This window comes from Schistocerca gregaria, chromosome 6 (assembly GCF_023897955.1).
Source record: "Schistocerca gregaria isolate iqSchGreg1 chromosome 6, iqSchGreg1.2, whole genome shotgun sequence".
In the NCBI taxonomy this organism is placed as follows: Eukaryota; Metazoa; Arthropoda; class Insecta; order Orthoptera; family Acrididae; genus Schistocerca; species Schistocerca gregaria.
The window spans coordinates 329,644,909-329,662,016 of NC_064925.1; the positions used below are offsets into that span (position 1 = coordinate 329,644,909).

At 39.6% G+C, this 17,108-nt stretch overlaps 1 protein-coding gene across 2 annotated transcripts in view; it reads right to left on the reverse strand.

The window, feature by feature from the left end:
- The window catches only part of LOC126278954 (1-phosphatidylinositol 4,5-bisphosphate phosphodiesterase classes I and II), a 401,310-nt gene that overhangs the window by 38,590 nt on the left and 345,612 nt on the right, over positions 1 to 17,108 (reverse strand). For both annotated transcript variants that reach the window (XM_049979233.1, XM_049979234.1), the window contains one exon: positions 6,760 to 6,937. In XM_049979233.1, coding sequence (XP_049835190.1) covers positions 6,760 to 6,937 — 178 coding nt within the window. The remainder of the gene's footprint in view (positions 1 to 6,759; positions 6,938 to 17,108) is intronic.

A 17,108-nucleotide genomic window follows, 5' to 3' on the forward strand; every position in this document is an offset into this window, starting at 1 on the left:
AACAGATGTAAGTGAGACCAATTTCATAGTAAATCAAACAGTATTTACCATCAGTGTAAGATACAGTAAGGGAGGCTGCAGTGAGTAACTATTTAATTTTGGGGCTGCCTTGATTAGAGTGCCAGTCTACATGCTCTTTTTCCCTATTTATTCAGATTACGTAGTCAGCAGATCCTTACAAACTCAGCAACATTGTTCTAAAACCCTACTTCCTCCTAACCATCCAATGGCTCATAATTCAGCGACAACCACTATACTTGTTACACACTTTCACACCATCATCTAGTCCATACCAATCATGCATCTACATCTCTGCAATTCACATTTAGGTGCTTGGCAGGGGGTTCATTGACCAACTTTCAGATATTTTTCTACCATAACACTCCTGAAAAGTACACATGAAATATGAGCTCGTAAATCTTTTTGTGTGAACTCTGATTACTCTTATTTTTTTATGATTGCCATTTCTCCCTAAATAGGGGAGCCAACAAAATATTTTCGAATTCACAAAAGAATGTTAGTGAGTGAAACTTTGTGAAAAGTCTCACCACAACATAAAACACTTTTATTCTAATACTTGCCACCTCAACTCATGTACCATATCTATGATACTCTCTCCCCTATTTTGTGACAGTACAAACTGAACTGCCCTTCCTAGAGTTTTTTTGGTGCCTCCATCAATCTTGTCTGGTAAGGACCCCACGGCATGTAGTGATACTCCAAAAGGGAAAGGACAAGTGTTGTGTAGGCAGTTGTTACACCTCCTAAGATGCCTGCCAGTGAAACACAGTCTATGGTTTGCTATGGTGGCATCACACATAGACCATGTAATTAGCAGAATCCGATGGTGTCCAACACCCAACAGCTTACTGCACAGACATTTTACAGAGGCTGTGATTGGAAGGTTGACTTTTATGTCTGCTCATCATTATGGTCATTATGGAGACTGGCACAGAGAGCTGTCACTAGCAACTATAATGACAAAATTTTGTTGTGGGAGATTTGTGGTGTTTGTTTAACTATCATGATTGGATGAAAAATTGTTGCTGGTCTGTCACTGGCTGATCACTAGCACAACGGAGCAGAAGCTCTGGCATAGCGGTGATGAAGAAAACACAAGGATAACTGTCTTGATCATCACAGGAGTCGAACATTACTTACTCTTCTGTACTTTGTTGGAGAATAGGCAAACAGCATTTCATGGTCGAGTTTGGAGCCCTCTACCTTGGATACCATCAACTTCATTGCAGTGCATCTGTCCATGAATCGCAACAGTAATCTACATGCCAAACTCTGCTGTTTGTGGTTATACACTGCTCCAGCTAACAGGGAATCCATCAATAGATTTGACGCCCCAACATGGTAGCCTTGTCTTCACAGTGGATGCACTTAGCACCACTTTCCTTTCAGTAGCAATGGGGTGTGGCAATGTGTCTGATCACCAACATGTTACCTGCGATTACAATTATTTGGCATCTCATTGCGGCCCCAGTCACATATAAGTGCCTCACAACAATTTGGTCAGACAGGTCTCCAATCGGATTTTGCAAGTGCCTCCACCTATTTCTGTCCATAAATTTGTCAATAACTCATGGTGATATGATTCTCATACAGATCATACTTGAATTTCATGCTTGTCTTTGAGTCAACAAATCTCACTGTAGTACTCTAAGTAAAAATTTTCTGTGTTGAACTACACAGTTTCCCTGCTTTCCTACCCATCATTATTTTGGAGAGGAAATAATAATCAGTCTCTTAATTAAATTTATGATAAGTTTAGCTGGCTCAAGATAGGTTGAACTGAGGCTACATTATTTCAGCATCTTTCCTCACATATAAGTGATGGGCAACCTCATGAGTGAGATATGCATCAGAGCTTCACTCTGGTCCTAATTTGCATGTTAGTTAGGGACATCCCACGCAAAACACAGGCTAACTCCAAAACATATCCATAAAGTGTCACCTGAGTAAGAAAATCTATAGCATTACCACTGTCCGGAGAACAAGGCCAGCCAGAAATTCTGCACAAATGCGGAGCTGCTGTATATGTGCAGCTTTCTAGTCACATTGTGCAAACTTACCAGGCTTGTAAACAGAGAAATGGAACTGTCACCGCTCATTTAGTATATGTCACAGGTAATGCTGTGTTGCTTTACCCAGTAGCTGGGATACGTTATAAAGGGGTACTCTCATGCTCTTTTCACAGTATCCAGCACAATCAGGGGAACTTACATAGCTATTCCATCACCCTATCAAAAACCATGGTTCTAAAATAAAATATAAAAAAAATGGTGCATAAATATGCCAGATTGGTTTTAGTCTCATGTTAGGTAGCTAAATACCCTTCATGGCATCCTTTCTTCCAGGAGTACTGGTTCTGCAAGGTTTGCAGGAGAGCTTCTGTGAAGTTTGAAAAGTAGGAGACCAGATACTGGCAGAAGTAAAGCTGTGAGGATGGGGTGTGAGTTGTGCTTGGGTAGCTCAGATGGTAGAGCACATATCCGCGAAAGGCAAAGGTCCTGAGTTCGAGTCTCGGTCCGACACACAGTTTTAATCTGCCGGGAAGTTAGTTTCATATCAATGCACACTCCACTGCACAGTGAAAATCTCATTCTGGGATGTTTTTAAACATTATGGTGGAAGAAGGTTGGAAGATATAATTTGTAAAAACTTCTACTGTGGAAGTCACATGTTATATATATATTAAAAACAAAGATTCCAAGACTTACCAAGCTGGAAAGCGCCGGTAGACAGGCACAATAAAATAACACACAAACACGCACACAAAATTTCTAGCTTTCACAACCAACGGCTGCTTCTTCAGGAAAGAGGGAAGGAGAGGGAAAGACGAAAGGATGTGGGTTTTAAGGGAGAGGGTAAGGAGTCATTCCAATCCCGGGAACAGAAAGACTTACCTTAGGGGGGAAAAAGGATAGGTATATACTCGCGCACACACACACACACTCACACACACACACACACACACACACACATATCCATCCATACATATACAGACACAAGCAGACATATTTAAAGGCAATATATAATGATGATGTAAATAAAATAGAAAGAAACTTCCACATGGGAAAAATATATTAAAAACAAAGATTCCAAGACTTACCAAGCGGGAAAGTGCTGGTAGATAGGCACAATGAATAAAACACACAAACACACACACACAGAATTTCGAGCTTTCGCAACCGGCGGCTGCTTCGTCAGGAAAGAGGGAAGGAAAAGGAAAGATGAAAGGATGTGGGTTTTAAGGGAGAGGGTAAGGAGTCATTCCAATCCCGGGAGCGGAAAGACTTACCTTAGGGGGAAAAAAGGATAGGTATATACTCGCGCGCGCGCACACACACACACACACACACACACACACACACACACACACACACACACACATATCCATCCATACATACACAGACACAAGCAGACATATTTAAAGGCAAAGAGTATGGGCAGAGATGTAAGTCAAGGTGGAAGTGTGGAGGCAAAGATGATGTTGAATGACAGGTGAGGTATGAGTGGAGGCAACTTGAAATTAGCGGAGATTGAGGCCTGGTGGATAACGAGAAGAGAGGATATATTGAAGGGCAAGTTCCCATCTCCGGAGTTTGGATAGGTTGGCGTTGGTGGGAAGTATCCAGATAACTCGGACGGTGTAACAGTGTGCCAAGATGTACTGGCCATGCACCAAGGCATGTTTAGCCACAGGGTGATCCTCATTACCAACAAACACTGTCTGTCTGTGTCCATTCATGCGAATGGACAGTTTGTTGCTGGTCATTCCCACATAGAAAGCATCACAGTGTAGGCAGGTCAGTTGGTAAATCACGTGGGTGCTTTCACACGTGGCTCTGCCTTTGATCGAGTACACCTTCCGGGTTACAGGACTGGAGTAGGTGGTGGTGGGAGGGTGCATAGGACAGGTTTTACACCGGGGGTGGTTGCAAGGGTTTGAACCAGAGGGTAGGGAAGGTGGTTTGGGGATTTCATAGGGATGAACTAAGAGGTTACGAAGGTTAGGTGGACGGCGGAAAGACACTCTTAGTGGAGTGGGGAGGATTTCATGAAGGATGGATCTCATTTCGGGGCAGGATTTTAGGAAGTCATATCCCTGCTGGAGAGCCACATTCAGAGTCTGATCCAGTCCCGGGAAGTATCCTGTCACAAGTGGGGCACTTTTGGGGTTCTTCTGTGAGAGGTCTGGGTTTGAGGGGATGAGGAAGTGGCTCTGGTTATCTGCTTCTGTACCAGGCCGGGAGGGTAGTTGTGGGATGCGAAAGCTGTTTTCAGGTTGTTGGTGTAATGGTCCAGGGATTCAGGACTGGAGCAGATTCGTTTGCCACGAAGGCCTAGGCTGTAGGGAAGGGACCGTTTGATATGGAATGGGTGGCAGCTGTCATAATGGAGGTACTGTTGCTTGTTGGTGGGTTTGATGTGGACGGATGTGTGAAGCTGGCCATTGGACAGATGGAGGTCAACGTCAAGGAAAGTGGCATGGGATTTGGAGTAGGACCAGGTGAATCTGATGGAACCAAAGGAGTTGAGGTTGGAGAGGAAATTCTGGAGTTGTTCTTCACTGTGGGTCCAGATCATGAAGATGTCATCAATAAATCTGTACCAAACTTTGGGTTGGCAGGCTTGGGTAACCAAGAAGGCTTCCTCTAAGCGACCCATAAATAGGTTGGTATATGAGGGGGCCATCCTGGTACCCATGGCTGTTCCCTTTAATTGTTGGTATGTCTGGCCTTCAAAAGTGAAGAAATTGTGGGTCAGGATGAAGCTGGCTAAGGTGACGAGGAAAGAGGTTTTAGGTAGGGTGGCACGTGATTGGCGTGAAAGGAAGTGCTCCACTGCAGTGAGGCCCTGGACGTGTGGGATATTTGTGTATGCCACTTCCCTATACACTTCCTTTCACGCCGATCACCTGCCACCCTACCGAAAACCTCTTTCCTCGTCACCTTAGCCAGCTTCATCCTGACCCACAGTTTCTTCACTGGACTGGTGTACACTCGCGCACACACACACACACACACACACACACACACACACACACACACACACACCCACATATCCATCCGCACATACATAGACACAAGCAGACATATTTAAAGGCCTTTAAATATGTCTGCTTGTGTCTGTGTATGTGCGGATGGATATGTGTGTGTGTGTGTGTGTGTGTGTGTGTGTGTGTGTGTGTGTGTGTGTGCGAGTGTACACCTGTCCTTTTTTTTCCCCTAAGGGAAGTCTTTCCCCTCCCGGGATTGGAATGACTCCTTACCCTCTCCCTTAAAACCCACATCCTTTCGTCTTTCCCTCTCCTTCCTGAAGAAGCAACCATCGGTTGCGAAAGCTAGTAATTCTGTGTGTGTGTGTTTTGTTCATTGTGCCTGTCTGCCGGCACTTTCCCGCTTGGTAAGTCTTGGAATCTTTGTTTTTAATATATTTTTCCCATGTGGAAGTTTCTTTCTAGAAACTTCCACATAATATATTAAAAACAATGATTCCAAGACTTACCAAGGGGGAAAGCGCCGGTAGATAGGCACAATAAAAAACACACAAACATACACACAAAATTTCGAGCTTTCGCAACCGGCGGTTGCTTCGTCAGGAAAGAGGGAAGGAGAAGGAAAGATGAAAGGATGTAGGTATTAAGGGAGAGGGTAAGGAGTCATTCCAATCCCGGGAGCGGAAGTCTGCTTGTGTCTGTGTATGTGTGGATGGATATGTGTGTGTGTGTGCGAGTGTATACCTGCCCTTTTTTCCCCTTAAGGTAAGTCTTTCCGCCCCCGGGATTGGAATGACTCCTTACTCTCTCCCTCAAAACCCACATCCTTTCGTCTTTCCCTCTCCTTCCCTCTTTCCTGAAGAAGCAACCGTTGGTTGCGAAAGCTTGCATTTTGTGTGTATGTTTGTGTTTGTTTGTGTGTCTATCGACCTGCCAGCACTTCTGTTTGGTAAGTCACATTATCTTTGTTTCCATAAAGACATAAAATTCTACAACTGATAGTAAATTGATACAATTAATGATCCTGAAAATACCATAAAGGCATAAAATTCTACAACTGGTAGTAAATTGATACAATTAATGATCCTGAAAATACTGGTAGAATTCTGCTCAACAAGCTGTCTGATTATCTTAAGACCATAAAGAAAATAAATGTGTTCAGAAATAATTTGAAACACTTTTTTTATTTAATTTTGCTTGTCTACATAGTGTTTGAGGACACAAAGAAACTCAGGGTGATGGCGACATATTACCAAACAGTAAGCTGTGGTGTAAAAAGCAAGTGAAGAATTTAATAGGTGCAAGAATATTACTATTATAGATGATGTAGTACAGGAAGATTGCTTTTTTTCTCTGTATTGAGTATGAGTCTGAAAATATAGTATATTCTGAGCATTTGTAGCACACCCTATGTAAAATTATGCCCATGATTAGAAATATGTTCTTGTGTATACTTTTAAATTTTATGAAATTCGTTAACCATTGTACACACATACAATTGTATGAATGTATAAATAAATGAATATAATCATTATCAGGTTCATACTGGTTTTATATTCCTCAAACTCCATCCTTTCCTACCCCATTTCATCCCAGAAAGAAACTCTCCCGTTGTCTCTAACTAATCAAAACAATAATGAATGAATGTGTGTGTGTGTGTGTGTGTGTGTGTGTGTGTGTGTGTGTGTGTATGTATGTATGTACATGCACACGTTCATGTATGTATAGTAATAGAATCCACAACTTACCAGTTCATGGTACCTTTCATGTAGCTCACGCTCCTGATGTATGTGATCCCGAAACATAGCAAGAAGTCTCTCTGAGTGACTTCGAGGTAGCCCTGTACTACCTGCATGACGTGTTGTTTCCCCTTCACTCTCTGACAGTTCTGATGATTCATGGTGATGTTGGTGTTGCATATCAGTTCTGCAGACAATTATATGAATATGTGATTATATTGTTGTAATTACTGTACTTTAGTGTAAAATATTTAGCTGGAGTATAAGAGATGTAAATATTACAATAATGGAAATTCCTGGATGGAATAACATGTAAAATAAGGGAAAGTTAACTGCTCAGGTACTCACCATATTGGATTCATGAGTGAAGCATATAGAAACATATACAGGAAACACTATTCACACTAGCTTTTGAGCTCCTGCTCTTTTTCTAATAAAATTATACTCACTCATGCACACAATCATACAGACACGCAAACACACTCTACTGAAACCACAGTGAGACTGAGTCTTGAGATAGGCATGGGAGTGCGTGTTTAATGGGTGTACTTTAATTAGAAAAAGAGCAGGGGCATTGAAAACTATTGTGAACAGTGTTTCCATCTACGTGTTTCTATGCACCACACATCAGTCCACCATAGGTGAGTGGATAATTTTCCTTTAGATATAAATATTACAAACATCATTAAGTGCCATTATCTTACTTGGACTGCACGGTAATATACATCAATATTGGCTAAACATACTTGGACTGCACAGTAATATACATCAATACTGGCAAAAAAGAGTAATACTAACATTAATTGTATCACAAGTGAAATTCAATCGAGAATACTTTCATTATGACCAAAACACAGGACGCAAAACTAAATTTACATATATCCACAAGCCACCAAATCCACCAAATGGCATTCTGCAGAGGGTACTTCTGATACCATTAACTCACCTCCTACCCTACCCTATTCAACTTGCAAATGCCACCAGCAAGAATGATTGTCAGCAAGCCTTTGTATTGACTCTAATAACTCAAATTTTCCCATCCTGATCATTATGCAAAATGCATGTGGAAGGAAATAATAAGTTCACCAATTCTTCCCAGAAAGTGCTCTCTGGAATTTCAGGCACAATTCCTAATACTGCCAACAGAAATACTTACATTAGAAAATACTAATTTTTACACCATATAGTTCTTACTCATACTGGATATAGGGATCTTTTGGAAAAGGTTGGGAAGGGGTGAGTGTAGGTCAAGCAGATGAGATGAGACAAAGGTGAAGGGAAGTGCATCAAAGAGACTAGAAGATTATTGGAGGTAATAAAAGGGTCAGACAGAAAAGCTGTGACACTCTGCTTGGTGCAGATTTACTGGTGATGTCTTGGAGGTCTACACCCATGTAAGGAACTCCTCCACATCCTGAAACAGCTTAACACCTTTTCCAAACTTGAACTCAACTGCTCCTTCTCCAGACCCAGAGTCATTTTATTGGTTTTGACCTCATACTCACTGGGGCTTTTAGCGAAGTGTCTGTCAACCTCTTCTCAGCATATATGCAACAATACCTCCACTCTGATAGCTGCAAAACCTTTCTATGTCAAGCAACCCCTTCTATACAATAGCCTGGTTAACCACAGTAAATTTATCTGCCTCAAAACCTATACCAGTAATCTCTCCTATGCTTTCCTCTACTGCAACTACCTCACTAAACAGATACACAAAGTAAGCTCTCATGCAGTCACCTACTCTGACATGACCATCATAGTTTTTTCACTCAAAACAGCCAAAAGTAATCCTTGCCCCCTGCCCCTCCCCCCCCCCCCCTCCTTATCCCAAAATACAGAGGTCTTAAATACAGCAATAGATTACTAAAGCAGAGCTATGCTTGTCTCAAGTTAAGCCATGAAATGATATCGTATGTCCCAAATACACTACCAATGCAATTCATCGTCATCTTTCACCATCATATCTGCATCAGTCTTATCAAATTGCTACTTCAGTGTACCACCTCTGAAATTTGTTCTCATACTTAAAAATGCCCCACATGCTCCCATTCATTAAAATTTACTTCAGTCCCAACAAAAGTAAATCCTACAACATTAAAGGCAAAAAAAACCTGTGTTATTTATCAACTGACAACTGTTCCGTGTGTAGAAATTTATGCAAGAAGGACCATCACAAAACTGTTGAACACACGAGCAGAATCAAGAGAAATGTGTGTCAATGGGACATTTAGTTTCAAGCTTCTGAGCATGCTCTATAGTATTACTTGACAAATCCAAGCACTAACTAAACCAAATGTGCTGTTTGGATCCTCAGATGCAGCACTAGTTTTCCTTAACTTCAGAGGTGAAAACTTGATCTCCAGTGCACATTGAAATACCTGCATCCTCCTGGATTTACTCTTTCCTCTGTTCTCATATTGCAAAATTTTCTTAATTAGTTATTTATTTATTTCAATTAAGTTCATTTTTACTTTTCCTCTCTGTCTCCAACTCTCTCCAACTCTCTGTTTAGCTTTTCTAGGCCATCTTTCTCTTTGACCCTTTCCTTTTATTTTTTAATTATATTATTTCTTTCTGTTTCCACTGTGTCTACTCTATCCTCTCTTAACAGAAAATGAGTATTTACCAACTGCTTCCTACTCTCTCTGATGTATTTTCATTGTGTGGGACTGTGCACAAATGGTTTAATTCATATTTAACTGGAAGAGTACAGAGGGTTGAAATAATCACTTCGCACAATGTGTGAAAATCAGCAGATTCCTCATACTGGGGAGGTATCAAGAATGGGGTCCAACAAGGTTCAATCCTGGATCCCTTATTCTTTTTAATGTACAGGTTGATTATAATTAAAGTTAAACTTTCAAACCACTGTAGAAATAACACCACTGATCAGAGCTGTGTCATATCACAACGGAATATTTTCAAAGAAGGGGGAAAACATGTGGCAGAAGAAAAATAAATAATTACAAAATGTAGCAATAGATGGCAGTGTAAGCATCATAATTTGATAGTGGTCGACTACAAATGACAAATGAATTATACAACAATGCCTAAGGTGTACATCTGATATTAAACAAACTGTACTACTCAGTGCGCATGAGTGTACGGGTGTGATAATGTTAGTTACGTAAGCCCATCCACCATTGCAAGGTCATGTCACATCGGATGGAAAAAATTGGTTTTTAATTGTCCTGAGGCCAAAAATCGCATAAAAAGCATCACTCACATTGGCTTTTAATTGTCCTGACGCCAAAAACCACATAAAAAGCACCAATCAAAATCAAATGAGATTAATAATTTCCATGTGATTCGTGCAAAACATGTTCAATACGGTGTCCACTGTTTTCTGCAACAATTTGAAATCGAGAAACAGCATGTTCCCTAACTGTTTGCAATCAGAACACTGAACACAATATCTTTCAGATAGCCCCACAGCCAGAAGTCAAATGAATTAAGATCAGGTGATTGGGACAGATAGGCTGTATGGAAATGGCAGCTGATAATTCTAGCATTTCCAAAATGGCACTTCAGCAGATACAATGTGAGGAAGTGCACCATTTTGCATAAAAATAATCCTATCCACACATCTATGCTGTTGGAGAGCTGGAATGACGCGGTTGTGCCAAAGATACTCACAGCACTTACAAGTGAGGGTGCAGGTAACAGGACCAGAAGCACCTGTGTCTTCAAAAAAATATGGCCCTACGAAAAATGATGCTGTAAGCCCACACTACACAGTGACTTTTGAGGATGAAGTGGTACTGGTTGATATGCATGTGGATTTTCCGTTGCCCATATTCGACAATTCTGTGTATTGACATGCCCTTTCAGATGTAAGTGGGCTTTGTCTGTCCACAAAATCTTCCATGGCCAATCATTGTCCACTTCCATACAAGCAATAAATTCTTAAGCAAAGGTCTCTCTTGCTGGCAGGTCAATAGGAAGCAACTCATGCACATGGGTGATTTTGAATGGATAGCAAAGAAGGATGTTTTTTAGGATTTTACACACTGTGCTCACAGGTATATAAAATATTCGGGCAATTCTCTGTACACTACACATTTGCAAACGACCACTTGTCTCCTCCTGCATTGCTCTGACCACTGCTTCCACTGATGTTGAATCAATTCATTTCCTCCCTCTACCAGGTTAAACACCAAAAGAGCCCATCATTTCAAATATCTGATTCATTTTCTCCAGATCCACGGCAGTCATCCAACCAATGCCTTTTTTCAAACCCTTCAGTGTCCGGAACTTCTGCAGAGCGACATGTACACAGTCATAATTCTTATAATACATCTTTACAAGCAGAGTGCAATACTACATTTAGACAGTCATGATGAACATCGCAGATTCAAAACAATGAAAAGCCGTGTACCCGGCATGTTTATACCAATTCCAATGGGCCGTGCGCATGACAGATGTTTTCATATATGTGTTCTGACACATACAGCGCCATCTATTGGTAGTTTTCACACTATTTTTTTTCTTCTGCCATACATTTTCCCCCTTCTCCAATAATATTCCATTGCAATTTGACATCATTCTGACCAGTGGTGTTATTCCTACAGTGTTTCGAAAGTTTAACTTTAACTGAAATCACCCAATATGTTAATGCCTTGGCACTCTGTATCCATGAAGATGTGAAGCTACTTCTCTTTGCTGATGATACAAGTATAGCAATCACACCCATCAAACAAGAATTAGCTGAGAAAATTGTAAATAATATCTTTCAGAAAACTATCATGTGGTTCTCTGCAAATGGACTCTCAATTTTGATAAAACACAGTATATTCAGTTTTGTACAGTAAATGGCAAAACATCATTAACAAATATAGAGTTTGAACAGATGTCTGGAGCCAAGGCAGAATATTCCAAATATTTGGATGTATGCATTGATGAGATATTGAATTGGGAGACATACATTGATGACCTCCTGAAATCTTTGATTTCAGCTAATTACACTGTTAGGGTTATTGAAAATTTTGGAGAGAAATATACAAGTAAATTAACTTACTGTGTATATTGTCAATCACTGCTTTAATATGGCACCACATTTTGGAGTAATACATCATTAAGGAAAACAGTATGCATTGCACAAAAGCATGTAATTGAATATATATTCATTTATGAAATTTGTTATTAATAACCCATTCCAGGTCAAAGGCAATAGCAATGTGCATAGCTTCAACACTAGGAGAAAGGCTGATCTTGACTACTTTGAGTTAAATGTAACTTTGGCACAGAAAGGGAGACTTATGATGCCAAAAAATCTTTGGTCACTTACCAAATAGCATCAAAAGTCTGACAGATAGACACCTCAAATTATAACATGTAAAGAAACTTTTTGTTAAACTGACACATTCCACATTATTAGGAAGTGTCATATTCATCATCTATGGAACTACCATTAATCTAATCTAATCATATTTATCACACTACATTCCTGCAACAAGTAGGTCAAAGTGATCTGTCGCCCCCTTCTCAAACATTCTCAATCATCCCTGAAGAAGGGAAACACAGTTCCAAGAGCTAAAATTATTATTTTCTACTTTAAGTGTTTCCATCAGAAATGCTGTAAATTTGTGCTTACTGAAGGCATAAATTGGACAGTCTTACTGCATTTTTGTAATTCCAACAGTTACACATACTATTTCTTTATGGATTTCTGTACTAGGACCAGTCAAAAAGCACAATGAAATTACATGAGGTTATGTTTCATTGCAGTGTATCTTTCTGACAACAGTTGCATCTGTGAACAACTACTGCTTTGGCCAGCAATGATACTGAATTCCTATAATCTCTTTTACAATTAAGTAGTGTGTTAAGCTCTTATAAATCCTTAACACAACTTCTGCTATGACTGTGCTGTTTATGAAGGCACAAAAGTGTCTTGCATTTTTTTTAATCAGTGATCACCAAATCTACTGTAAATCAGCAAGTTTAAGAAACTAATATAAGTGGTAAAAACAACTGTCCTATGTTACAAAGCATTTGAAGCAATTACATAGATCCTAATATTCACTAGTAGATATGATGAATATATGGGCATAGTTAAAGCCAGTAAATGCAAAAATGTAACTGTCATATGGCTTCGCTGGCTTGGATATTCCATGGAATGTGTTCAGTTGCCTCTCATAAAGGGTGTTCCTCTTCTGTTCACAATATCCCCTTTTCTTGCAGGTATGTGAGAATTGTATCACACATGTATTTGTAGAGTGTAGATGAATGTAATGAGGTGTGTATAGCATTTTACATGTCCTAACTTCATGAGACACTGTAGAGAGACTTGGAATTTAATCCAGGACATTGGTGCAAAGACTGGTGATCAGGAACTTTATGCCACCATCTCTTCTCTCCATGCTGGACAAGTACTGGCAGTAAAATTTTCATCCACTGCCAGAATTTGAACCAGCTTACCTATGATTTGAGAGCCACTGCACAGCCATGCATTAGCAGCCCCAACTAAGAAGGCAAGTGACCCGGTACATCAGAGTGCTTTACTACTTCCCCTTACAGAGCACAGCCACTACACATACTTCATGTTACAATCTATACAATTACATGAGAGTCTCTCCGTGATCACATGAGTGTGGCTTTGGATATCTGTGTGTAGTATGTTTGGTCGTGTGTACTGTTGCTAGAAAAAGAACTAATGTTCAAAAGCTAATGTGAATGTTGTTCTGTACTAATTGTTTCTGTATTCTCACCATTCAATCTGCTGTAGGTTAGTGTTTGCCTTTCCCTTATTTCCCATATTGTTCTATGCAGGAATTTCCATTATAATAGCATGAGTTTCATTTCTTATTGTAGAATCATTAGACTTTTTCCTTACGTACTTAATTTTAAAAATCAATGGTTACAAAATTGTTTGATATAGTTGGATTTAATCTTGTAATTTTCTTTTCCAATGTGTTTCTTAAACTTTCACATTCATCTCCAGCTGTATCTTTCTTTTCTTGTATTAAAGTTTTTGTTACAAAATTTTGTTTTGTATCATGAATGTTTTCATTTTAATATCTGGGCAATATGTCAGGTCAAAAGGCAAATGCCAAGGGAATAAAAACACACTAATCAGCATTTCAGATTCACTGGGTTCTCCATCAGGAATAGACATTGGAATTAATCTATTTATTTATTTATTCATTGCTGAAGTAAGATTCTATGGCTGAGCAGTCAGCATGCTTGGCTGTCACACAGAGAAGTCAAGCTGAAATCAGCGGTACTGTTAAGGATTTTCACTAATGAGAGATCTGAAAGAGGGTCCATTCAAACTTTGAGGAACCACTTGGAGGAGAAGTCATGGTTCTATGAAGGCAGATCAGTTTTTCTGACCATATGCCACTCTAATACTTTAATGTCTACTGCAGATAATCAAGGAACAGCTGGTCAGCACACCATGCAAGGTCTTACAGTGACTGTAGTGGCAAAAAGTTTAGTTAAAAGGATTAAAATATGCTACGCCTTAAATATACCCTGTAGTGACAATTACAATGTAAAACTGCCCTATAGCTTAACAGGTAGCATTCTAGCTTGTGAGCCAGACCAGGATCAAACTTGCATAGTAGATTAATGGCCATCGGTATGGTACATGAACCAGCTTGAATATGGTCTTTATCTACCCTTGTCATCACTACGGGTGGGTCCCTCTCATACTGTGTTCTGAGTGACCTGCACTTCCTTTGAAATTTCCACAAACTTTCCCTCTATCCTCCAAATGGAATGAATTACTAGTTCTGAAAGCAAGCGAAATATGATTGGCATCCCTGCACACACCTGTGTTTAATGTGTAACTGCTGGAAGATTCATTGCTGCACATCTATTAGTTATTGTTCAGTGCTGTATTGAGTACAATGATGTGTCGCACAGTTTGTGAATTTCAAAATGGCAGAGTTAGAAGAGCAAATGCATCTGCATTAAATTTTGCATGAGACTCAAACAAACCTACATAGAGACATACCAAAAGATGCACAAAGCCTACAGTCATGAGTGGTTCAGCCATACTCAATGTTACAAATGATTCACATGGTTTAAAAATGACCAAGATGGAAGTTAAGGGTGACACTCCTTCAGGATGCCCTTTGATGTCTAACGACAATGCTCTGGACAGGAATGTCAACAAAATTGTGCATGTCAATCAAATACTGACTGTCCGAGAGATTGCATAAGAAGGTAACATTTCAGCTGTATAATGTCATGACATCATGACACATTGGAAAGCATCGTGTTGCCATTAACTTTGGGTTATAATGTTGAGACCAAGGTCCCACATTCCCATGGGTCAGAAAAGATTCTCCAAGACCTTAAAAAGCTTGACAGACCATGTCAAATATCAAAGTCATGCTGATAGTTTTCTTTGACTTTGAATGATTATTTCATCATGAATTCATTCCACAGGAACAAACTGTTAATCGATGATACTATCAGGACGTGTTGCAATGCCTGTGAGAAAATGTGAGAAGGAAATAGCCTGAAATGTGGCAAGACAATTCATGGCTCCTGCATCACAATAACGTAGCCACACACTCATCCCCATTGGAGTGTGGCTATTGCACAAAAAACAAAATCACTGTGCTGCCTCATCATCCTTACCCTCCAGGCCTGGCCCCTGTGAACTCTTTTTAATCCCAAACCAGAAAAACATTTTGAAAGGATGAAAATTTGTAATGACAGATGAGATAAAAGAAAATTCGCAGAAAACGTTTTGCACGATCCAGCAACAGACATACCAAGACTGCTTCTGGAAGTGGATATGGTGTTACTAGCAGCGTATCAATTGTGGAGAAGAGTATTTCAAATGAGACCATGCACAACAAGTAAAAGATAAGCATTGAAAAATAATGTGGGTGAATTTCCGGAATTTTTTTAACAAACCTCATATATCACTTTCACTTTCATATGTATCTTATCACCTTCGGATAACAAGTACTGGCCAACAATTTTATCTGATACAAACAGTTTTCTGTTCAAATCAACTGCAGCTGAGGTAAACCATATTTCAGAAATAAACTGCTTTCGACTCTTCGTAAACTTTTTTGTTTAAAGGAGCATGACAATAATATGTTCAAATGCACACCTATAAGACAGGAAACACGTCTGACATTATGATAGAAACTAGTTAACTATCATAATAATCTGTTACATACAATGAAAAGAACAAAATAAGAAAACAAAACAGCATTTAATAACACTGTAAGCCCATGTTTAAGAATACTCACTCCTTAGCAAAAAGCATCCTTACCTCATCATGAAGGGCCACTCTGCCAATCAATGTGCTCATGTCATCATGGAGGGCACTAGTGACAAAATATACATAGCAGAGAAAATTACAAACATTTTCGCACATATCCAAATATCATGGGGACAATTGAGGCCTTTGTTACACAGTGCAACCATATAAACCATAAAATATTTCAACATAAAAATCATTAAAACCAAATAGACCAGACAAGGGCATATAAACAAGCCCAGTATACCATACTTTGGCATGATTTCACACTAAGTGGGCAATAAGCTAAGGATAAAAAGATAAAGCTCACATTCTTTATCCGACAGAATCTTGGCCGAAGACTTGTACATAGAGAGAAGGTAGCTCGAGAAAAGCACAACACTACTGGTGTATACTGCATCAGTTGTGACTATTGTCCTGTCAGTTAAGTAGCACAGACTAGCAGAGAGTTTAGTATTATGTTCTGAGAACTTCAAAGTCTGAGGAATTTGAAGTCTACTTTTAAGTAGCTACTTATGTGATTCTGGTCACTCCATAACACGTGTAGCTAATAATTTAAAAGTTTTACACAAATAAGTAAAGGGGCTGACCTTAAACATTTTGTAAGAGGCCTTAAATCAGGTGGAGTCTAAAGCTGTATTCCCCAACACATCTTTAATAATCAGGTGGGGTTAAAAGATTACAATATAATGTCAAACTGTTATTGCCTTTCAAGAACATAAGGTCATACTTTTTTGACTGATTGGTTAGTGAGGCTGGGTTTGCTGTTGTATGCTCTTGCATCTGTTTATACTGAAGTATTTTATAGGTTATATTATTGTGGTGTAATGAGGGCCTCAATCATTCCCATGATTTTTGACAAGTGCATAAATGTTTGTTACTCCCCCCCCCCCCCCCCCCCCATGTGCATGGTGGCGCTAGTGCCCTCCGTAACACACATGAGCACATCGACTAGCAGTGTGGTCCTGCACAGGGAGGTTGCTGGAGGGCTCCTGTCTACGATTTCCTGATATGAAGCGAGTTTTCTAACCATGGGCTTTCAATGTTACTAGCTGTTGCTTTTTACCTTCTTTTTGTTCTCTTATTTTGTTCTTTTCATTATAGGTAAAAGTGCCTCTAACATGTCAGT